At 49.7% G+C, this 22801-nt stretch overlaps 6 protein-coding genes and 2 pseudogenes across 6 annotated transcripts; all 8 read left to right on the top strand.

Annotated features, from left to right (window-relative positions):
• Positions 1–111: 111 nt before the first annotated feature.
• LOC149369905 (uncharacterized) lies at positions 112–1302 on the top strand. Its single transcript, XM_089567459.1, has one exon. The coding sequence runs from the start codon at positions 112–114 to the stop codon at positions 1300–1302; it is 1191 nt and encodes a 396-aa protein (XP_089423585.1).
• A 2594-nt stretch (positions 1303–3896) lies between these two features.
• Positions 3897–4938, top strand: LOC149369904 (uncharacterized). The gene has a single exon (XM_089579793.1). The coding sequence runs from the start codon at positions 3926–3928 to the stop codon at positions 4934–4936; it is 1011 nt and encodes a 336-aa protein (XP_089435919.1). The 5' UTR covers positions 3897–3925; the 3' UTR covers positions 4937–4938.
• A 996-nt stretch (positions 4939–5934) lies between these two features.
• LOC149369903 (uncharacterized) lies at positions 5935–7116 on the top strand. The gene has a single exon (XM_089567453.1). The coding sequence runs from the start codon at positions 5935–5937 to the stop codon at positions 7114–7116; it is 1182 nt and encodes a 393-aa protein (XP_089423579.1).
• Positions 7117–9301: 2185 nt separating this feature from the next.
• On the top strand, positions 9302–10734 carry LOC149369902 (uncharacterized; annotated as a pseudogene).
• Positions 10735–11412: 678 nt separating this feature from the next.
• Positions 11413–12621, top strand: LOC149369901 (uncharacterized). The gene has a single exon (XM_089567450.1). It carries the CDS (start codon positions 11440–11442, stop codon positions 12619–12621), a length of 1182 nt encoding a protein of 393 aa, XP_089423576.1. The 5' UTR covers positions 11413–11439.
• A 2186-nt stretch (positions 12622–14807) lies between these two features.
• On the top strand, positions 14808–16240 carry LOC149369900 (uncharacterized; annotated as a pseudogene).
• A 964-nt stretch (positions 16241–17204) lies between these two features.
• LOC149369899 (uncharacterized) lies at positions 17205–18413 on the top strand. Its single transcript, XM_089567444.1, has one exon. The coding sequence runs from the start codon at positions 17232–17234 to the stop codon at positions 18411–18413; it is 1182 nt and encodes a 393-aa protein (XP_089423570.1). The 5' UTR covers positions 17205–17231.
• A 2453-nt stretch (positions 18414–20866) lies between these two features.
• Positions 20867–22031, top strand: LOC149369898 (uncharacterized). The gene has a single exon (XM_089579758.1). The coding sequence runs from the start codon at positions 20892–20894 to the stop codon at positions 22029–22031; it is 1140 nt and encodes a 379-aa protein (XP_089435884.1). The 5' UTR covers positions 20867–20891.
• The last annotated feature ends 770 nt before the right edge of the window (positions 22032–22801 follow it).

The raw sequence follows: 22801 nt of genomic DNA, 5'->3' as shown, positions 1-22801 counted from the left end.
CCGGCTTACGAATCGAACTACGCTATGAATAGATGGGCAGTACGCATGCGGAACACCGGCGTCGGTGGTTCAGTGCCATTTCCGGCCACGGCAGTGAACGGACGTGTTATCATGAGCTCCGGCGGAGCGGTGTTAGCGGCTCAGCCGAGCCGCGGAAACAGGATTGCTGCTGAAGATAGCGAAGCAGGTTACGAAGTTATGCTGCCCCACCTCCCTACAGGTCGTATAGTTTTGAATACCGTATTTTTGCACGGCGACGTTCGAGCGCGGCCGTATAGGGTCGAGGACTACAGGGACGCCCTTGCCCGTTTGGAACTGCTTCCCGAGGTTGTGGCCTTGGGAGCATTTCAAATGAATCATGTGTGGGCGGTTACGTTTAAGAACCCTGAAGCTGTAAAGAAAATGCTCGCTGCCGGGAGCATTCGCGTCAAGGAGCACCGGTGTCTCGTGATCGACCCCAACAAGCAAGAGGTGCGTGTTAAAGTGCACTGGGTTCTCCACAACGTGACTGACGAAGAAGTACGTGTGGCCTTCCTGCCGTATGGCGAAGTGACCGAGCTCTCGAAGGAGCGCTGGCGTGTGTTCGGCGTAACAGAAAAAGGTTCAACAACCCGAGTACTAAGCCTGAAGTTGAAGTCAAGCGTCACAGTTGAGGACATACCTCACCAGCTTCGTATTGCCGGTGAACCTGCGCTTTTGGTGGTCGCTGGGAGGCCTCCACTCTGCCTCCGATGCCAAGGGAAGGGCCACATTCGTCGCGACTGTCGAGTGCCTCGGTGCTCGCGATGTCGCCGGTTTGGTCATGACGAAAGCCAATGTGTACCCACGTACGCGACCATGACAGGGCCTGCAAGGAATATTGACGTGGCTGAACATGTCATGGATGAGGTGGAGGCCGAGGAAGCGTCAGGATCAGCTGGTGGCAAAGCAGCAGCCGATGAGAAGAGCGCTCAACATTCAAGCGTTGAGCACAGCGAGACAAGCCTGGTCAAGCCACCTCAGGAGTTACAACACGCCCCTGAGGAAACGGCGAGCCAAGAGATGCAGCCTGCCGTCAGAACTTCTACGAGCCCAGAAGAGGAGGCGCACATAGGGCAAGACAATAACGACATCACAATGGGAAACGCTGCGGTTTTATCCACGAAGCGCGCTCATCTCGAAACAGTGCAAGGTGACCAATCAACAGACGGCGCCCCTTCGGAGGAGCCGCCCCCCAAAGCGACGCCGACGCGACGGGCGTCCTTCAAGCCGAAGCCAATTATTCCACCAGACAGAAGACCAGCGGACGCGGCGCCTAAATAGCGCTGCAACTGCGGTAACGCGCTACTGCCGAGTCCGGATCAACATGCAACGGTGCCCACCATAAACCATGGAAGGGAACTTTGTGCGCGACCGTCAAACTTTCGCCATGTACTGTGAAAGTGCGAGGGACAGCTTAGCTGCGATGCCCCAGCGTACGGAACCCTCTGCAGCGTCGTGGTGTCCTGAGGTGAGCACTCCTCGAACTGCGGGTGCCTTTAAAAATGATGAAGGAACAATGTTTCACGTGCCACTGCGCGTAGCCACGCTGAACGTGCGGGGACTGGCGGCGAGGAAACGGCAATGCCAGGTCAGTCGCCTCTTCCTAGAAAATGAATTGGATATAGTCGCATTGCAAGAAACAAAGATTGAGAGCCAAGAACACACAGAGCGCATGGTTGAAAAATTTCGGTCCCGATACAGTGTCTGTATATGTCACGCGGTTGGCAGATCCGGAGGTTGTGCGTTATTTCTGAAGAATAATCTGGGCATTGCAAATGAAACTGTTGTTGCGTCCGAAGGAGGACGGTTGCTGGTTGTTGATTTTAGTTTTTCTGGATGTGCTTGGCGAGTGATTTGTGTCTATGCTCCTAATAGTCAAAAGGAGCGTGTGAGTTTTTTTGAAAAAGTCGAGCTGTATTTGAGCTGCGAGAAAAGTGTTGTTTTGATGGGCGACTTCAATTGCGTGTGCTTGCCAGAGGATCGAGTTCCGAACGTTTCGGTGCGTGATCAGAGTGCACAGTACCTTGATGCAATAATTCAAGAACATGAAATGGAAGATATTGGTTGGATGTTGTCCCAAGGCTCGCACCCATGCTTTACGCACCTCCAACGCGGCAGCAATGCGAGGCTAGATAGAGTGTATGCAAGCATAGGATTTGTGACCTTGTGCAGTAAATATCAAGTTAAACACGTTTCATTTAGCGATCACAGCCTTGTGATGGTAACTTTTGGTAGTAAAGCCGTTAAGACTCGGTTCAACTGGAAACTTTGGAAATTTAATGTGAAACTGTTAGAAGACGAAACCTTCGTTGAACAAGTTAAAAAAGAAGTGACTAAAATGTCTTCCGCCCAGTCAGGAAGCTGCGCACGTAACTGGGAAAACTTTAAGAACGCCGTCAAGATGCTAGCGATAGAAAGAGGAACTATCCTTCACCAAAACCAAAGGAAAACAGCCGAAGAATTGCAGTGCCAATTAAACTTTTTGACCTGTATGGAAACAGCAGCACCTGGGTTGTACATAAAAGAAATCCGAGAAGTTAAAAGCCAGCTAGAAGCCCTAGAAACAGATAAGTACCGAGCGGCTGTGATAAGGGCGCGCGCTGAAAAACTGTGGGCGGGTGAAACGCCCAACAAGCGTGCGTTGTGCGACGAAAGAAGATATGCAGCAAAAAATGAAATCCGACAGATTCGTTACCGCAACAGAATAACGACCGATAGAGAAGAAATTGAGCAGGCGTTTGTCGAGCATTACAAAGAGCTGATAGGGAATGAAAGAAGCGTGAAGAGTGGGCTGTGTGATGATTTTTTGCAGCTCATGCCTCGATTAGATGAAGATACACGAGCTCGCCTAGAACAGCGTATAAGTTTGGAGGAGGTTCAGAAGGCTATAGATGAACTACCGCTGGGGAAAACACCAGGGCCGGATGGTCTAGGGGCTGCTTTCTATAAAACATTCAGAAAAGAAGTCAGCCCAATTTTATATGAAATGATCACAGAAGCATATAGAGTAAATCAAATGCCACCTTCCTTTCGTACTGCTCACATAGTACTGATCCCTAAAACAGATGACCGAGAGAAATTGCAGTCAGTGGGGGCTTATCGTCCGATAACCCTCACCAATGTTGACTATAAGATTTATATGAAGATCCTAGGTCGACGTTTGCAGAGTGTGATCACGAAACTCGTTGGACCGCACCAAACGTGCGGAGTGAAAGGTCGTACAATTTGCACGAATGTGCACGTTGTTCGCAGTGTCCTTGAATGCTGTGATGTATTCGGGGGCCAAGTCGCAATGATGCAACTAGACCTGTCGAAGGCGTTTGATCGTGTGGCGCACGATGTCCTGTACTCGGTTCTGGAACAAGTGAATTTAGGGAGTGTAATACAAGATGGGCTTAAAATGGTCTACACCAACTGTACGGTGCAGATAATTGTCAATAAGAACCTGAGTGAGGCCGTCCCTCTGCGTTCCTCCGTTAGGCAAGGATGCCCACTCTCGCCCTTGCTGTTCGCGGTTTATCTCGAGCCTTTCTGTTTAAATCTTATTAACAACGATCGAATTAATGGCTTCAGGTTTCAGTCATCTAATGTTAAAATTCTTGCGTACGCAGATGACATAGCTGTATTCTGCAGTGACCGCGAAAGTGTCCAGGAAACTGTTGGTGTCGCCAAACGGTTTTGTCAGCTCACAGGTGCTGAGATTAATTGGGAGAAGAGTGTCGGCTTTTGGCATGGAAATTGGGATATTACACCGCCGGCGTTCGCGAGTCTGCAGTGGACAACAGTGCCATCGAACTACTTGGGTGTGCCCCTAGAGCACTATGACAAGAGCGCTGATTTCTGGAATGAGGTGACACCAAGAGTAAAAGAAAAAGCAAGGTCATGGCAAGGACGAGAATTGTCGATGTTTGCGAGGGCGACAGTTTGCAACATTTTCTTAATCGCCAAGGTGTGGTATGTTTTGCAGTTTTTGGCTATGTCGCGAGTAAATGTGCAAAAAATGCACAGGGTGTTTGCTGTGTTTATTTGGAGTTCAAGTTGGGAGAGGGTAAAAAGAACTAATTTGTTTCGAACTGTTCAAGATGGCGGTCTTGGTCTCGCGCATTTGTTTGTCCGCCAGCTTGTGTCCCGATTTATGTTTGTGAGGGATCAGAACGACCCCTTTTTGCGTTCAATGATGCAAGTGCGACTGAGCAGCGCTCTGCCCGATTTTGTAGTGTCTACTGTAAGATTGTCAGCTTATGGTGCTAGAGGTTACCTGAAAGAAGTTGTGGACTCTGTGCGATTCCTGAAGGTGCGGTTTTCACTGGAGTACCTCAGCACTGTAAAGAGGAAAAAACTGTACAGAGATCAGATAGACATCATAATGCCTGTGCCTCTGTATCGTACAATAAACTTTGCAGGCCCAGGGCAAGATGTTCTCAAAAGAATTAAAAAGATGCCAGTTAAGGCAAGCACAAAAACATTCTTTTTCAAACTGCATACGGGTACTTTGCCGGTTAAGACGTGGCTTGCGGACAAAGGTATATTTGTGCCATGGACAACGAACTGCTTGCTTTGCAAGAAGCCTGAAACCATAGAACATGTGTTCATTGAATGCTGGGACCCAATTTTTTATTGGGATGTCTTACAACGTACGCTAAAGAAAGAATTACCCATATCACCAATTGGCATTCGCTACTTACCGGTAGACAAAGATGACACAGGTGTCCCCTATGACATGATTATGCTCCTGGGCCTGCATAGTTTATGGAAAACTCGAATGGCTGTCCGGAATGGAGATGTTGTTATCCGATCTGTCAGGGAGAACTTTGTGGAGAGTGTGTGTTACTTACGAGATGTGTACCAAGCGCAGGCGGACCCACCTGCATGGTTGAGTGTGCTTCATGAACTGGTGCAATTCAAGAAATTTTAACTTGCGACCGGCCTAAGCAGGCCTCCTGGTTGTTTTAACAATGTATCGTGCTTGTTTCAATAAAAAGGTATTTAAAAAAAAAAAAAAAGCGTCGGTGGTTCAGTGGTAGAATACTCGCCTGCCACGCGGGTGGCCCCTGTTCGATTCCCGGCCGACGCATTGCTTTACTTTTGCCGGCTTACGAACCGAACTACGCTATGAATAGATGGGCAGTACGCATGCGGAACACCGGCGTCGGTGGTTCAGTGGTAGAATACTCGCCTGCCACGCGGGTGGCCCCTGTTCGATTCCCGGCCGACGCATTGCTTTACTTTTGCCGGCTTACGAACCGAACTACGCTATGAATAGATGGGCAGTACGCATGCGGAACACCGGCGTCGGTGGTTCAGTGGTAGAATACTCGCCTGCCACGCGGGTGGCCCCTGTTCGATTCCCGGCCGACGCATTGCTTTACTTTTGCCGGCTTACGAACCGAACTACGCTATGAATAGATGGGCAGTACGCATGCGGAACACCGGCGTCGGTGGTTCAGTGGTAGAATACTCGCCTGCCACGCGGGTGGCCCCTGTTCGATTCCCGGCCGACGCATTGCTTTACTTTTGCCGGCTTACGAACCGAACTACGCTATGAATAGATGGGCAGTACGCATGCGGAACACCGGCGTCGGTGGTTCAGTGGTAGAATACTCGCCTGCCACGCGGGTGGCCCCTGTTCGATTCCCGGCCGACGCATTGCTTTACTTTTGCCGGCTTACGAACCGAACTACGCTATTAATAGATGGGCAGTACGCATGCGGAACACCGGCGTCGGTGGTTCAGTGGTAGAATACTCGCCTGCCACGCGGGTGGCCCCTGTTCGATTCCCGGCCGACGCATTGCTTTACTTTTGCCGGCTTACGAACCGAACTACGCTATGAATAGATGGGCAGTACGCATGCGGAACACCGGCGTCGGTGGTTCAGGATTCGGCTTCCGGCCACCCAGCGTGACGGACGTGCGATGACGGGCTCCGTTGGAGCGGCTACAGCGGCCATGTCTGGCCGCGGAAACAGGATTTTTGCCTCGGAAGATGAATATCAGGTGATTCTGCCTACCCTTCCTACAGGAAATGTTGTGTTAAACACAGTTTTTTTGCACGCTGACGTGCGGGCCCGCCCTTATCGGGTCGAAGATTTCAGGGATGCGCTGGCTCAGCTGATGCTGCTCCCCGAGGTTATCGCCTTGGGGGCGTATCGCATGAGCCATGTGTGGGCTATTACCTTCACCAGTGCTGATGCGGTGAAGAAAATTCTTTCTGCCCGGGAAGTGAAAGTGAAGGACCGCCGCTGTCTAGTCATCGACCCGGCAAACCAAGACGTCCGCGTCAAGCTGCACTGGTTGCTGCACAACGTGCCCGACGAAGACGTGAGGGTAGCCTTCGCCCCGTACGGCAAGGTGAGCGAAGTCACCAAGGAACGGTGGCGCGTCCAGGGTGTCGCCAGCAAGGGGTCAACGACGCGCCTGGTTTCATTGAAAATGAATCCTGGCGTGAAATTGGAAGACCTCCCTCACGAAGTCAGGGTTGGCGGTGAGCTGGCTCTCGTGGTTGTACCGGGCAGAGCTCCGCTATGTCTGCGCTGCCACGGTACTGGACACATTCGCCGTGAGTGCAAAGTCCCAAGGTGCGGCGCCTGTCGCCGTTACGGACATGAGGATAGCAGCTGTGTACGTACGTACGCGAGCGCTGCCGTCCCAGTCAACAATGACGTCTCGTCCGAGCTTGTCATGGACGAGGCTGACGCGGAAGACGCTGCAGCAGAGGCAGGTGACGGAGCGGAGAAGGAGAAATCCCCGGCTTTGTCGACTCCTGGAACATCCGCAACCACGGAGACGCTCAGCAGTAAACTGCAGCAACAGGAAGCGCCGCCTGCAGAAGTTAAGGCGTCAAAGAACGAAGTCTTCTCGGGGAGTGGGGCGTCAGCTCCCGGCGTTCCCCAACATGCTGAAAGCATGGAAGTGACGGATGCGTCAACCAGCAACCAGGGAGGAAAGCGACCGCACGAGCACAGTGCGAATGGAGAGCCTAAAGCGAGCGAGGGCGACGAGCCACCGCCGAAGACTGTTGGTGTGAGGCGAGCGACGCTGAAACCGCGGCCGAATATACCGGCCGATCAACGAGCGGCGGCTAAGCCGCCGCCTTAGTTGAGTGAGTGCGTTCTGTGTGGCTTCTGTGGACGCGAGATGGCCTTTTTCGGTGACGGACACCATGGGCTGGGTTTCCAGTCCGTACGCATGAGGCAGAGGTGCAAGAGACGTTGGAATACCGGCACTGTACCCATCGAGCTCCATGGACTAGGCAAGTCGCCCTCCACCGTCGCCTTGTGTCCTGAGGTACGCACCATACGGCTCCTGTACTTAAACTAGATGGCTTCGACACCTGTTAGAGCGTTGCGCATTGCAACAATTAATGTTAGGGGACTGGCTTCTAAAAAACGTCAGTACCAACTAAGCCGGTTGTTCCTCGATAATGACCTAGACATAATAGCCGTTCAGGAGACCAAAGTCGAAGGACAGGAACAGACGGACCGTATGGTGCAGCCTTTTACGACACGTTACAATATTTGCGTGTGCCATTCGTCTGGCACATCGGGGGGTTGTGCTGTCTTTATTAGGAATTCCATGGGGATTGTCGAACAGAATTCAACTGTGTGTCAAACTGGCCGTTTGCTCGTAGTTGATTTTCTTTATTCCAATTTACTATGGAGGATCATATGTGTGTATGCCCCTAACAAAGAGAACGAGCGAGAGGAATTTTTTGAGCGTCTTGAACAATACGTATGCTGTGAGCGTTTAATTGTGCTTTTGGGTGACTTTAACTGCGTATGTAAAGCAGAGGACAGAACTACAAAAAGACTTGTCCGCGACAAAAGTGCGGAATCGTTGAATGCGCTTGTACACGAAAATGGTTTAGATGATGTTGCCGAAGTTCTTTCGGTAGCATCGCATTTTACTCACTTTCAGGGTGAAAGTCACGCGAGATTGGACAGAGCGTATGTTTCCCTTGATCTTGTTCCTTTGTGCAACAGCTACGAGGTGAAAAACATGTCTTTTACCGACCACAGCTTAGTTACGTTTACCCTGGGGAAAAAAGAAAAGAAATCTAGTTTCTCGTGGGACCTTTGGAAGTTTAACGCACAGCTAGTCGAGGATGAACGTTTTGGTAGTAAGGTTAATGAATGTATTAAAGCATTGCTATCAGCAGAGCCTGGGAACTGGGTAATTAGATGGGAAGACTTCAAACAGCAAGTGAAAATGAACGCGATTGAAAGAGCAAGCGTTATTTGCCATGATAAACGTGCTGAAGAAAAAGAACTACATTGCCAACTTGACTTGCTCGTAAGCCTGGAAAGTTCCCAGCCGGGAAGATATAAGAAAGAGATAAGAGAAACAAAAAGTAAACTTGAGATTATCGAAAAAAACAAGTATACAGCTGCCGTGATAAGGGCGCGTGCTGAACGTCTATGGCTTGACCAAGTGCCTACTAAACGCTCGCTTAGTGATGAAAAGAAGTACGCGACTCAAAATGAAATAAAACAAATCAGGTATAGAAACGAGGTAACGAATGATAGCAAGGTGATTCAATTAGCTTTTGTTGAGCAGTATAGGGAATTGTTTGGGCGCCGTCAGCTTGAAGAAGAGGGCTTTACAGAGACGTTCTTGTCTCGTATGCCAAAGCTTGGAGATGAAATAAAACAAGGGCTGGAGGTACCAATCAGCGTAAGCGAAGTGGGAAGAGCAATCGAAGAGCTGAGTGCCGGAAAATCTCCTGGTCCTGATGGCTTAGGCAGTGATTTTTATAAGAGTTTCAAAGCCGAACTCACCCATGCTCTGCACTGCGTCTTCACGGAAATTTATGAAACAAAGAAAATGCCTCCGTCATTTAAAACAGCACACGTGGTTTTAGTGCCCAAGAGTGAAGACCAGGCTAAACTACTGTCCGTTGGGGCTTATCGGCCGATAAGTCTGACCAACGTCGACTATAAAGTGTTTATGAAGATTCTTGCCAATAGACTGCAAAAGGTTATAAAGGACCTTGTAGGGCCGCACCAAACGTGCGGTATAAAAGGTCGCACCATTGGAACGAATGTGCACATTGCTAGAACTGTACTTGAATGTTGCGATGCGTTCGTGGGACGAGTTGCCATGATGCAGCTTGACTTGGCGAAGGCCTTCGATCGCGTGTCACACGAAATTCTTTTCACCGTTCTAGAATATGCCAACGTAGGCTCTGTAATATTACAAGGTGTACAGATGGCGTACGAAAACTGTGTTACGCGTATTATAGTGAACAAACAGCTTACTGAACCTGTGACTGTCTGTTCCTCGGTCAGGCAGGGCTGCCCGCTCTCGCCTCTGCTCTTTGCGATCTATCTTGAGCCTTTTCTGTTATCGCTGTTACACAATGATGGGATCTGTGGTTTCACTCTTCAGTCGGTGCAAGTAAAAGTGCTTGCTTACGCTGATGATATTGCTGTTTTTTGCGCGGACCAAGAAAGCGTTAAAGAAGTTGTCAAAGTTGCGCGGGCCTATTGCAAAAAGACCGGGTGCGAAGTTAACTGGGATAAGTGCATTGGATTTTGGCACGGTGATTGGGAGAGCACACCCGCAGTGTTTGCTAACATGCAATGGACGACCTCCCCTGCGAAGTATTTGGGGGTACCCTTAGAGCACTATAAGAACAGTACAGAGTTGTGGGGTGAGGTAACGCAGAGTGCAAGGAAAAAAGCGGATGGATGGAAAGGACGTGACCTTTCTGTTTTCGCGCGTGCAAGTGTGTGCAATGTATTTTTGATAGCCAGAATTTGGTATTTTTTGCAGTTTTTGCTCATCACTAGAGCAAACGTGCAGAAGCTGCATAGAGTGTTTGCTGTTTTTATTTGGAGCTCGAATTGGGAGCGAACTAGTCGAGCTAATTTGTTCCTACCGGTCAAAAGAGGTGGCCTTGGACTTTCCAACTTATTTCTGAAACAAGTTGTCTCAAGATTTTTGTTTCTACGTGATCAAACCGATCCTTTGTTGCGCACAATGTTGCAGGTGCGCTTAGGAAATGTGTTACCGGAATTTGTTGTGTCCAGTTTCCCAGCCACGAATCGTGCTGTAACTGGGTTTTTACGTGAAGTTGTGGCTGCCTTTCACATTTTGAGCTCTCATTTTTCGACTGAATATCTGGCTGCTGTACCCAGGAAAAAATTGTACAAGGATTTGTTGGATATCTTTATACCTGTACCCTTATACCGATCCTTTTACTGCGGAGGCCCAGGCAAAGATGTGCTAAATCGAGTTAAGAAGATGCCGGTAAGACCGAACGTCAAATCCTTTTTCTTTAAATTACACTCGGGTACCCTCCCGGTGAAAACATGGCTAAACGATAAAGGCATTTTCGTACCATAGAACGTCGACTGCACACTGTGCAAAAAACCCGAGACCATCGAACATGTCTTTATCGACTGCTGGGACCCGGTTTTCCACTGGGATATCTTGCAAAGAACTTTAAAAAAAGAGCTACCTGTTACTCCATATGGCATCCGGTTCCTGCCTATAGAAAGTGGCGAAGTGCCATACGATATGTTTATGCTACTGGGCCTCCACAGCATCTGGAAAACTAGGATGGCGGCTAGGCACGCAGACGCAAATGTGAAACCAGTCAGGGAAAACTTCATAGAAAGTGTAGTTTCTCTGAGAGATGTTCTCCGCAGTCAACCTCAGCCACCGGACTGGGTGGCAGTTATGGACAAATTGATCGAAATGAAAATGTTTTAATCCGTCGCCTTAGCCAAAGTCTGGCTAGCGACTTTTTATGCCTGCACATGTATTGTTTTCCGGCAATAAAGAAAAAAAAAAGCGTCGGTGGTTCAGTGGTAGAATACTCGCCTGCCACGCGGGTGGCCCCTGTTCGATTCCCGGCCGACGCATTGCTTTACTTTTGCCGGCTTACGAATCGAACTACGCTATGAATAGATGGGCAGTACGCATGCGGAACACCGGCGTCGGTGGTTCAGTGGTAGAATACTCGCCTGCCACACGGGTGGCCCCTGTTCGATTCCCGGCCGACGCATTGCTTTACTTTTGCCGGCTTACGAACCGAACTACGCTATGAATAGATGGGCAGTACGCATGCGGAACACCGGCGTCGGTGGTTCAGTGGTAGAATACTCGCCTGCCACGCGGGTGGCCCCTGTTCGATTCCCGGCCGACGCATTGCTTTACTTTTGCCGGCTTACGAACCGAACTACGCTATGAATAGATGGGCAGTACGCATGCGGAACACCGGCGTCGGTGGTTCAGTGGTAGAATACTCGCCTGCCACACGGGTGGCCCCTGTTCGATTCCCGGCCGACGCATTGCTTTACTTTTGCCGGCTTACGAACCGAACTACGCTATGAATAGATGGGCAGTACGCATGCGGAACACCGGCGTCGGTGGTTCAGGATTCGGCTTCCGGCCACCGAGCGTGACGGACGTGCGATGACGGGCTCCGTTGGAGCGGCTACAGCGGCCATGTCTGGCCGCGGAAACAGGATTTTTGCCTCGGAAGATGAATATCAGGTGATTCTGCCTACCCTTCCTACAGGAAATGTTGTGTTAAACACAGTTTTTTTGCACGCTGACGTGCGGGCCCGCCCTTATCGGGTCGAAGATTTCAGGGATGCGCTGGCTCAGCTGATGCTGCTCCCCGAGGTTATCGCCTTGGGGGCGTATCGCATGAGCCATGTGTGGGCTATTACCTTCACCAGTGCTGATGCGGTGAAGAAAATTCTTTCTGCCCGGGAAGTGAAAGTGAAGGACCGCCGCTGTCTACTCATCGACCCGGCAAACCAAGACGTCCGCGTCAAGCTGCACTGGTTGCTGCACAACGTGCCCGACGAAGACGTGAGGGTAGCCTTCGCCCCGTACGGCAAGGTGAGCGAAGTCACCAAGGAACGGTGGCGCGTCCAGGGTGTCGCCAGCAAGGGGTCAACGACGCGCCTGGTTTCATTGAAAATGAATCCTGGCGTGAAATTGGAAGACCTCCCTCACGAAGTTAGGGTTGGCGGTGAGCTGGCTCTCGTGGTTGTACCGGGCAGAGCTCCGCTATGTCTGCGCTGCCACGGTACTGGACACATTCGCCGTGAGTGCAAAGTCCCAAGGTGCGGCGCCTGTCGCCGTTACGGACATGAGGATAGCAGCTGTGTACGTACGTACGCGAGCGCTGCCATCCCAGTCAACAATGACGTCTCGTCCGAGCTTGTCATGGACGAGGCTGACGCGGAAGACGCTGCAGCAGAGGCAGGTGACGGAGCGGAGAAGGAGAAATCCCCGGCTTTGTCGACTCCTGGAACATCCGCAACCGCGGAGACGCTCAGCAGTAAACTGCAGCAACAGGAAGCGCCGCCTGCAGAAGTTAAGGCGTCAAAGAACGAAGTCTTCTCGGGGAGTGGGGCGTCAGCTCCCGGCGTTCCCCAACATGCTGAAAGCATGGAAGTGACGGATGCGTCAACCAGCAACCAGGGAGGAAAGCGACCGCACGAGCACAGTGCGAATGGAGAGCCTAAAGCGAGCGAGGGCGACGAGCCACCGCCGAAGACTGTTGGTGTGAGGCGAGCGACGCTGAAACCGCGGCCGAATATACCGGCCGATCAACGAGCGGCGGCTAAGCCGCCGCCTTAGTTGAGTGAGTGCGTTGTGTGTGGCTTCTGTGGACGCGAGATGGCCTTTTTCGGTGATGGACACCATGGGCTGGGTTTCCAGTCCGTACGCATGAGGCAGAGGTGCAAGAGACGTTGGAATACCGGCACTGTACCCATCGAGCTCCATGGACTAGGCAAGTCGCCCTCCACCGTCGCCTTGTGTCCTGAGGTACGCACCATACGGCTCCTGTACTTAAACTAGATGGCTTCGACACCTGTTAGAGCGTTGCGCATTGCAACAATTAATGTTAGGGGGCTGGCTTCTAAAAAACGTCAGTACCAACTAAGCCGGTTGTTCCTCGATAATGACCTAGACATAATAGCCGTTCAGGAGACCAAAGTCGAAGGACAGGAACAGACGGACCGTATGGTGCAGCCTTTTACGACACGTTACAATATTTGTGTGTGCCATTCGTCTGGCACATCGGGGGGTTGTGCTGTCTTTATTAGGAATTCCATGGGGATTGTCGAACAGAATTTAACTGTGTGTCAAACTGGCCGTTTGCTCGTAGTTGATTTTCTTTATTCCAATTTACTATGGAGGATCATATGTGTGTATGCCCCTAACAAAGAGAACGAGCGAGAGGAATTTTTTGAGCGTCTTGAACAATATGTATGCTGTGAGCGTTTAATTGTGCTTTTGGGTGACTTTAACTGCGTATGTAAAGCAGAGGACAGAACTACAAAAAGACTTGTCCGCGACAAAAGTGCGGAATCGTTGAATGCGCTTGTACACGAAAATGGTTTAGATGATGTTGCCGAAGTTCTTTCGGTAGCATCGCATTTTACTCACTTTCAGGGTGAAAGTCACGCGAGATTGGACAGAGCGTATGTTTCCCTTGATCTTGTTCCTTTGTGCAACAGCTACGAGGTGAAAAACATGTCTTTTACCGACCACAGCTTAGTTACGTTTACCCTGGGGAAAAAAGAAAAGAAATCTAGTTTCTCGTGGGACCTTTGGAAGTTTAACGCACAGCTAGTCGAGGATGAACGTTTTGGTAGTAAGGTTAATGAATGTATTAAAGCATTGCTATCAGCAGAGCCTGGGAACTGGGTAATTAGATGGGAAGACTTCAAACAGCAAGTGAAAATGAACGCGATTGAAAGAGCAAGCGTTATTTGCCATGATAAACGTGCTGAAGAAAAAGAACTACATTGCCAACTTGACTTGCTCGTAAGCCTGGAAAGTTCCCAGCCGGGAAGATATAAGAAAGAGATAAGAGAAACAAAAAGTAAACTTGAGATTATCGAAAAAAAACAAGTATACAGCTGCCGTGATAAGGGCGCGTGCTGAACGTCTATGGCTTGACCAAGTGCCTACTAAACGCTCGCTTAGTGATGAAAAGAAGTACGCGACTCAAAATGAAATAAAACAAATCAGGTATAGAAACGAGGTAACGAATGATAGCAAGGTGATTCAATTAGCTTTTGTTGAGCAGTATAGGGAATTGTTTGGGCGCCGTCAGCTTGAAGAAGAGGGCTTTACAGAGACGTTCTTGTCTCGTATGCCAAAGCTTGGAGATGAAATAAAACAAGGGCTGGAGGTACCAATCAGCGTAAGCGAAGTGGGAAGAGCAATCGAAGAGCTGAGTGCCGGAAAATCTCCTGGTCCTGATGGCTTAGGCAGTGATTTTTATAAGAGTTTCAAAGCCGAACTCACCCATGCTCTGCACTGCGTCTTCACGGAAATTTATGAAACAAAGAAAATGCCTCCGTCATTTAAAACAGCACACGTGGTTTTAGTGCCCAAGAGTGAAGACCAGGCTAAACTACTGTCCGTTGGGGCTTATCGGCCGATAAGTCTGACCAACGTCGACTATAAAGTGTTTATGAAGATTCTTGCCAATAGACTGCAAAAGGTTATAAAGGACCTTGTAGGGCCGCACCAAACGTGCGGTATAAAAGGTCGCACCATTGGAACGAATGTGCACATTGCTAGAACTGTACTTGAATGTTGCGATGCGTTCGTGGGACGAGTTGCCATGATGCAGCTTGACTTGGCGAAGGCCTTCGATCGCGTGTCACACGAAATTCTTTTCACCGTTCTAGAATATGCCAACGTAGGCTCTGTAATATTACAAGGTGTACAGATGGCGTACGAAAACTGTGTTACGCGTATTATAGTGAACAAACAGCTTACTGAACCTGTGACTGTCTGTTCCTCGGTCAGGCAGGGCTGCCCGCTCTCGCCTCTGCTCTTTGCGATCTATCTTGAGCCTTTTCTGTTATCGCTGTTACACAATGATGGGATCTGTGGTTTCACTCTTCAGTCGGTGCAAGTAAAAGTGCTTGCTTACGCTGATGATATTGCTGTTTTTTGCGCGGACCAAGAAAGCGTTAAAGAAGTTGTCAAAGTTGCGCGGGCCTATTGCAAAAAGACCGGGTGCGAAGTTAACTGGGATAAGTGCATTGGATTTTGGCACGGTGATTGGGAGAGCACACCCGCAGTGTTTGCTAACATGCAATGGACGACCTCCCCTGCGAAGTATTTGGGGGTACCCTTAGAGCACTATAAGAACAGTACAGAGTTGTGGGGTGAGGTAACGCAGAGTGCAAGGAAAAAAGCGGATGGATGGAAAGGACGTGACCTTTCTGTTTTCGCGCGTGCAAGTGTGTGCAATGTATTTTTGATAGCCAGAATTTGGTATTTTTTGCAGTTTTTGCTCATCACTAGAGCAAACGTGCAGAAGCTGCATAGAGTGTTTGCTGTTTTTATTTGGAGCTCGAATTGGGAGCGAACTAGTCGAGCTAATTTGTTCCTACCGGTCAAAAGAGGTGGCCTTGGACTTTCCAACTTATTTCTGAAACAAGTTGTCTCAAGATTTTTGTTTCTACGTGATCAAACCGATCCTTTGTTGCGCACAATGTTGCAGGTGCGCTTAGGAAATGTGTTACCGGAATTTGTTGTGTCCAGTTTCCCAGCCACGAATCGTGCTGTAACTGGGTTTTTACGTGAAGTTGTGGCTGCCTTTCACATTTTGAGCTCTCATTTTTCGACTGAATATCTGGCTGCTGTACCCAGGAAAAAATTGTACAAGGATTTGTTGGATATCTTTATACCTGTACCCTTATACCGATCCTTTTACTGCGGAGGCCCAGGCAAAGATGTGCTAAATCGAGTTAAGAAGATGCCGGTAAGACCGAACGTCAAATCCTTTTTCTTTAAATTACACTCGGGTACCCTCCCGGTGAAAACATGGCTAAACGATAAAGGCATTTTCGTACCATAGAACGTCGACTGCACACTGTGCAAAAAACCCGAGACCATCGAACATGTCTTTATCGACTGCTGGGACCCGGTTTTCCACTGGGATATCTTGCAAAGAACTTTAAAAAAAGAGCTACCTGTTACTCCATATGGCATCCGGTTCCTGCCTATAGAAAGTGGCGAAGTGCCATACGATATGTTTATGCTACTGGGCCTCCACAGCATCTGGAAAACTAGGATGGCGGCTAGGCACGCAGACGCAAATGTGAAACCAGTCAGGGAAAACTTCATAGAAAGTGTAGTTTCTCTGAGAGATGTTCTCCGCAGTCAACCTCAGCCACCGGACTGGGTGGCAGTTATGGACAAATTGATCGAAATGAAAATGTTTTAATCCGTCGCCTTAGCCAAAGTCTGGCTAGCGACTTTTTATGCCTGCACATGTATTGTTTTCCGGCAATAAAGAAAAAAAAAAGCGTCGGTGGTTCAGTGGTAGAATACTCGCCTGCCACGCGGGTGGCCCCTGTTCGATTCCCGGCCGACGCATTGCTTTACTTTTGCCGGCTTACGAACCGAACTACGCTATGAATAGATGGGCAGTACGCATGCGGAACACCGGCGTCGGTGGTTCAGTGGTAGAATACTCGCCTGCCACGCGGGTGGCCCCTGTTCGATTCCCGGCCGACGCATTGCTTTACTTTTGCCGGCTTACGAACCGAACTACGCTATGAATAGATGGGCAGTACGCATGCGGAACACCGGCGTCGGTGGTTCAGTGGTAGAATACTCGCCTGCCACACGGGTGGCCCCTGTTCGATTCCCGGCCGACGCATTGCTTTACTTTTGCCGGCTTACGAACCGAACTACGCTATGAATAGATGGGCAGTACGCATGTGGAACACCGGCGTCGGTGGTTCAGTGGTAGAATACTCGCCTGCCACACGGGTGGCCCCTGTTCGATTCCCGGCCGACGCATTGCTTTACTTTTGCCGGCTTACGAACCGAACTACGCTATGAATAGATGGGCAGTACGCATGCGGAACACCGGCGTCGGTGGTTCAGTGGTAGAATACTCGCCTGCCACACGGGTGGCCCCTGTTCGATTCCCGGCCGACGCATTGCTTTACTTTTGCCGGCTTACGAACCGAACTACGCTATGAATAGATGGGCAGTACGCATGCGGAACACCGGCGTCGGTGGTTCAGTGGTAGAATACTCGCCTGCCACACGGGTGGCCCCTGTTCGATTCCCGGCCGACGCATTGCTTTACTTTTGCCGGCTTACGAACCGAACTACGCTATGAATAGATGGGCAGTACGCATGTGGAACACCGGCGTCGGTGGTTCAGGATTCGGCTTCCGGCCACCGAGCGTGACGGACGTGCGATGACGGGCTCCGTTGGAGCGGCTACAGCGGCCATGTCTGGCCGCGGAAACAGGATTTTTGCCTCGGAAGATGAATATCAGGTGATTCTGCCTACCCTTCCTACAGGAAATGTTGTGTTAAACACAGTTTTTTTGCACGCTGACGTGCGGGCCCGCCCTTATCGGGTCGAAGATTTCAGGGATGCGCTGGCTCAGCTGATGCTGCTCCCCGAGGTTATCGCCTTGGGGGCGTATCGCATGAGCCATGTGTGGGCTATTACCTTCACCAGTGCTGATGCGGTGAAGAAAATTCTTTCTGCCCGGGAAGTGAAAGTGAAGGACCGCCGCTGTCTACTCATCGACCCGGCAAACCAAGACGTCCGCGTCAAGCTGCACTGGTTGCTGCACAACGTGCCCGACGAAGACGTGAGGGTAGCCTTCGCCCCGTACGGCAAGGTGAGCGAAGTCACCAAGGAACGGTGGCGCGTCCAGGGTGTCGCCAGCAAGGGGTCAACGACGCGCCTGGTTTCATTGAAAATGAATCCTGGCGTGAAATTGGAAGACCTCCCTCACGAAGTTAGGGTTGGCGGTGAGCTGGCTCTCGTGGTTGTACCGGGCAGAGCTCCGCTATGTCTGCGCTGCCACGGTACTGGACACATTCGCCGTGAGTGCAAAGTCCCAAGGTGCGGCGCCTGTCGCCGTTACGGACATGAGGATAGCAGCTGTGTACGTACGTACGCGAGCGCTGCCATCCCAGTCAACAATGACGTCTCGTCCGAGCTTGTCATGGACGAGGCTGACGCGGAAGACGCTGCAGCAGAGGCAGGTGACGGAGCGGAGAAGGAGAAATCCCCGGCTTTGTCGACTCCTGGAACATCCGCAACCGCGGAGACGCTCAGCAGTAAACTGCAGCAACAGGAAGCGCCGCCTGCAGAAGTTAAGGCGTCAAAGAACGAAGTCTTCTCGGGGAGTGGGGCGTCAGCTCCCGGCGTTCCCCAACATGCTGAAAGCATGGAAGTGACGGATGCGTCAACCAGCAACCAGGGAGGAAAGCGACCGCACGAGCACAGTGCGAATGGAGAGCCTAAAGCGAGCGAGGGCGACGAGCCACCGCCGAAGACTGTTGGTGTGAGGCGAGCGACGCTGAAACCGCGGCCGAATATACCGGCCGATCAACGAGCGGCGGCTAAGCCGCCGCCTTAGTTGAGTGAGTGCGTTGTGTGTGGCTTCTGTGGACGCGAGATGGCCTTTTTCGGTGATGGACACCATGGGCTGGGTTTCCAGTCCGTACGCATGAGGCAGAGGTGCAAGAGACGTTGGAATACCGGCACTGTACCCATCGAGCTCCATGGACTAGGCAAGTCGCCCTCCACCGTCGCCTTGTGTCCTGAGGTACGCACCATACGGCTCCTGTACTTAAACTAGATGGCTTCGACACCTGTTAGAGCGTTGCGCATTGCAACAATTAATGTTAGGGGGCTGGCTTCTAAAAAACGTCAGTACCAACTAAGCCGGTTGTTCCTCGATAATGACCTAGACATAATAGCCGTTCAGGAGACCAAAGTCGAAGGACAGGAACAGACGGACCGTATGGTGCAGCCTTTTACGACACGTTACAATATTTGTGTGTGCCATTCGTCTGGCACATCGGGGGGTTGTGCTGTCTTTATTAGGAATTCCATGGGGATTGTCGAACAGAATTTAACTGTGTGTCAAACTGGCCGTTTGCTCGTAGTTGATTTTCTTTATTCCAATTTACTATGGAGGATCATATGTGTGTATGCCCCTAACAAAGAGAACGAGCGAGAGGAATTTTTTGAGCGTCTTGAACAATATGTATGCTGTGAGCGTTTAATTGTGCTTTTGGGTGACTTTAACTGCGTATGTAAAGCAGAGGACAGAACTACAAAAAGACTTGTCCGCGAAAAAAGTGCGGAATCGTTGAATGCGCTTGTACACGAAAATGGTTTAGATGATGTTGCCGAAGTTCTTTCGGTAGCATCGCATTTTTCTCACTTTCAGGGTGAAAGTCACGCGAGATTGGACAGAGCGTATGTTTCCCTTGACCTTGTTCCTTTGTGCAACAGCTACGAGGTGAAAAACATGTCTTTTACCGACGACAGCTTAGTTACGTTTACCCTGGGGAAAAAAGAAAAGAAATCTAGTTTCTCGTGGGACCTTTGGAAGTTTAACGCACAGCTAGTCGAGGATGAACGTTTTGGTAGTAAGGTTAATGAATGTATTAAAGCATTGCTATCAGCAGAGCCTGGGAACTGGGTAATTAGATGGGAAGACTTCAAACAGCAAGTGAAAATGAACGCGATTGAAAGAGCAAGCGTTATTTGCCATGATAAACGTGCTGAAGAAAAAGAACTACATTGCCAACTTGACTTGCTCGTAAGCCTGGAAAGTTCCCAGCCGGGAAGATATAAGAAAGAGATAAGAGAAACAAAAAGTAAACTTGAGATTATCGAAAAAAACAAGTATACAGCTGCCGTGATAAGGGCGCGTGCTGAACGTCTATGGCTTGACCAAGTGCCTACTAAACGCTCGCTTAGTGATGAAAAGAAGTACGCGACTCAAAATGAAATAAAACAAATCAGGTATAGAAACGAGGTAACGAATGATAGCAAGGTGATTCAGTTAGCTTTTGTTGAGCAGTATAGGGAATTGTTTGGGCGCCGTCAGCTTGTAGAAGAGGGCTTTACAGAGACGTTCTTGTCTCGTATGCCAAAGCTTGGAGATGAAATAAAACAAGGGCTGGAGGCACCAATCAGCGTAAGCGAAGTGGGAAGAGCAATCGAAGAGCTGAGTGCCGGAAAATCTCCTGGTCCTGATGGCTTAGGCAGTGATTTTTATAAGAGTTTCAAAGCCGAACTCACCCATGCTCTGCACTGCGTCTTCACCGAAATTTATGAAACAAAGAAAATGCCTCCGTCATTTAAAACAGCACACGTGGTTTTAGTGCCCAAGAGTGAAGACCAGGCTAAACTGCTGTCCGTTGGGGCTTATCGGCCGATAAGCCTGACCAACGTCGACTATAAAGTGTTTATGAAGATTCTTGCCAATAGACTGCAAAAGGTTATAAAGGACCTTGTAGGGCCGCACCAAACGTGCGGTATTAAAGGTCGCACCATAGGAACGAATGTGCACATTGCTAGAACTGTTCTTGAATGTTGCGATGCGTTCGTGGGACGAGTTGCCATGATGCAGCTTGACCTGGCGAAAGCCTTCGATCGCGTGTCACACGATATTCTTTTCGCCGTTCTAGAATATGCCAACGTCGGCTCTGTAATATTACAAGGTGTACAGATGGCGTACGAAAACTGTGTTACGCGTATCATAGTGAACAAATAGCTTACTGAACCTGTGCCTGTCTGTTCCTCGGTCAGGCAGGGCTGCCCGCTCTCGCCCCTGCTCTTTGCGATCTATCTTGAGCCTTTTCTGTTATCGCTGTTACACAATGATGGGATCTGCGGATTCACTCTTCAGTCGGTGCAAGTAAAAGTGCTTGCTTACGCTGATGATATCGCTGTTTTTTGCGCGGACCAAGAAAGCGTTAAAGAAGTTGTGAAAGTTGCGGGGGCCTATTGCAAAAAGACCGGGTGCGAAGTTAACTGGGATAAGTGCATTGGGTTTTGGCACGGTGATTGGGAGAGCACACCACCAGTGTTTGCCAACATGCAATGGACGACCTCCCCTGCGAAGTATTTGGGGGTACCCTTAGAGCACTATAAGAACAGTACAGAGTTGTGGGGTGAGGTAACGCAGAGTGCAAGGAAAAAAGCGGATGGATGGAAAGGACGTGACCTGTCTGTTTTCGCGCGTGCAAGTGTGTGCAATGTATTTTTGATAGCCAGAATTTGGTATTTTTTGCAGTTTTTGCTCATCACCAGAGCAAACGTGCAGAAGCTGCATAGAGTGTTTGCTGTTTTTATTTGGAGCTCGAATTGGGAGCGAACTAGTCGAGCTAATTTGTTCCTACCGGTCAAAAAAGGTGGCCTTGGACTTTCCAACTTGTTTCTGAAACAAGTTGTCTCAAGATTTTTGTTTCTACGTGATCAAACCCATCCTTTGTTGCGCACAATGTTGCAGGTGCGCTTAGGAAATGTGTTACCGGAATTTGTTGTGTCCAGTTTCCCAGCCACGAATCGTGCTGTAACTGGTTTTTTACGTGAAGTTGTGGCTGCCTTTCACATTTTGAGCTCTCATTTTTCGACAGAGTATCTGACTTCTGTACCCAGGAAAAAATTGTACAAGGATTTGCTAGATATCTTTATGCCTGTACCCTTATACCGATCCTTTTACTGCGGAGGCCCAGGCAAAGATGTGCTAAATCGAGTTAAGAAGATGCCGGTAAGACCGAACGTCAAATCCTTTTTCTTTAAACTACACACTGGTACCCTTCCGGTGAAAACATGGCTAAACGATAAGGGCATTTTCGTACCATGGAACGTCGACTGCACACTGTGCAAAAAACCCGAGACCATCGAACATGTCTTTATCGACTGCTGGGACCCGGTTTTCCACTGGGATATCTTGCAAAGAACATTAAAAAAAGAGCTACCTGTTACTCCATATGGCATCCGGTTCCTACCTATAGAAAATGACGAAGTGCCATACGATATGTTTATGCTACTGGGCCTCCACAGCATCTGGAAAACTAGGATGGCGGCTAGGCACGCAGACGCAAATGTGCGACCTGTCAGGGAAAACTTCATAGCAAGTGTAGCCTCTCTGAGAGATGTTCTCCGCAGTCAACCTCAACCACCGGACTGGGTGGCAGTTATGGACAAATTGATCGAAATGCAAATGTTTTAATCCGTCGCCTTAGCCAAAGTCTGGCTAGCGACTTTTTACGCCTGCGCATGTATTGTTTTCTGGCAATAAAGAAAAAAAAAAAGCGTCGGTGGTTCAGTGGTTGAATATTCGCCTGCCACGCTGGTGGCCCCTGTTCGATTCCCGGCCGACGCATGTTTTGCTTTTGGGGCACTGGTTTTTACAAGAGGAGAGGTGCAATCCTTTATACCAGAATGGCCACGCATTAGTTTCAGTATGTACGTGCAATTGTCTTGTGCTATTGCTTTTGTGATTTGTCTGTTCTTTTCGTGAAGTGTTGTTTTCCAAAGCCAGGAAATAAAGAAAAAAAACTTGTGCCACTGTAATGGATGCGTTGCATATCCATAGCGTGCCCGCAGAACGCCGAACCAGGGAAGCAGCCGCACAGCCAGTAGAACCAGAAAAATGAACGTTTATTCAAAAGTGTACGACGTATTTATAAGCAGCCGAGTGGCCGGAAGATAGGAAGGAGCACGTGTACATAGCGATAGCTCGAAGCTATGAAGGATCGCCAGATAAGGCGATAAAAGGTGCGCGCACATCGGAAACACACGTGAAGATGCCACATTCCTTCCTCCTCAGAAATGAAAGCGTTGCACTGGCTTGCGTTCTCTTGTCGAGCGTCTTAGAGCTTGCTGGGCGACACCCGTATTCAACGGGGCCACCGGAATATCTGGTGCTGGAAAATGTGGAGAATCGTTGCCATTTGGGATGCGCCGCGCATTGGTGTCTTCATCCGGGCTCACAGTTTT

Source organism: Amblyomma mixtum, chromosome 1 (genome assembly GCF_055824585.1).
Source record: "Amblyomma mixtum isolate Tamu chromosome 1, ASM5582458v1, whole genome shotgun sequence".
NCBI lineage: Eukaryota > Metazoa > Arthropoda > Arachnida > Ixodida > Ixodidae > Amblyomma > Amblyomma mixtum.
The sequence above is the reverse complement of the archived record's forward strand: the minus strand, read 5'-3'. Positions and strand labels throughout refer to the sequence as shown.

Excerpts from the sequence above, each read along its gene's own strand:
- LOC149369905 (XM_089567459.1), top strand. The coding sequence starts at position 112 with ATGAGCTCCGGCGGAGCGGTGTTAGCGGCTCAGCCGAGCCGCGGAAAC.
- LOC149369904 (XM_089579793.1), top strand. The coding sequence starts at position 3,926 with ATGTTTGCGAGGGCGACAGTTTGCAACATTTTCTTAATCGCCAAGGTG.
- LOC149369903 (XM_089567453.1), top strand. The coding sequence starts at position 5,935 with ATGACGGGCTCCGTTGGAGCGGCTACAGCGGCCATGTCTGGCCGCGGA.
- LOC149369901 (XM_089567450.1), top strand. The coding sequence starts at position 11,440 with ATGACGGGCTCCGTTGGAGCGGCTACAGCGGCCATGTCTGGCCGCGGA.
- LOC149369899 (XM_089567444.1), top strand. The coding sequence starts at position 17,232 with ATGACGGGCTCCGTTGGAGCGGCTACAGCGGCCATGTCTGGCCGCGGA.
- LOC149369898 (XM_089579758.1), top strand. The coding sequence starts at position 20,892 with ATGCAATGGACGACCTCCCCTGCGAAGTATTTGGGGGTACCCTTAGAG.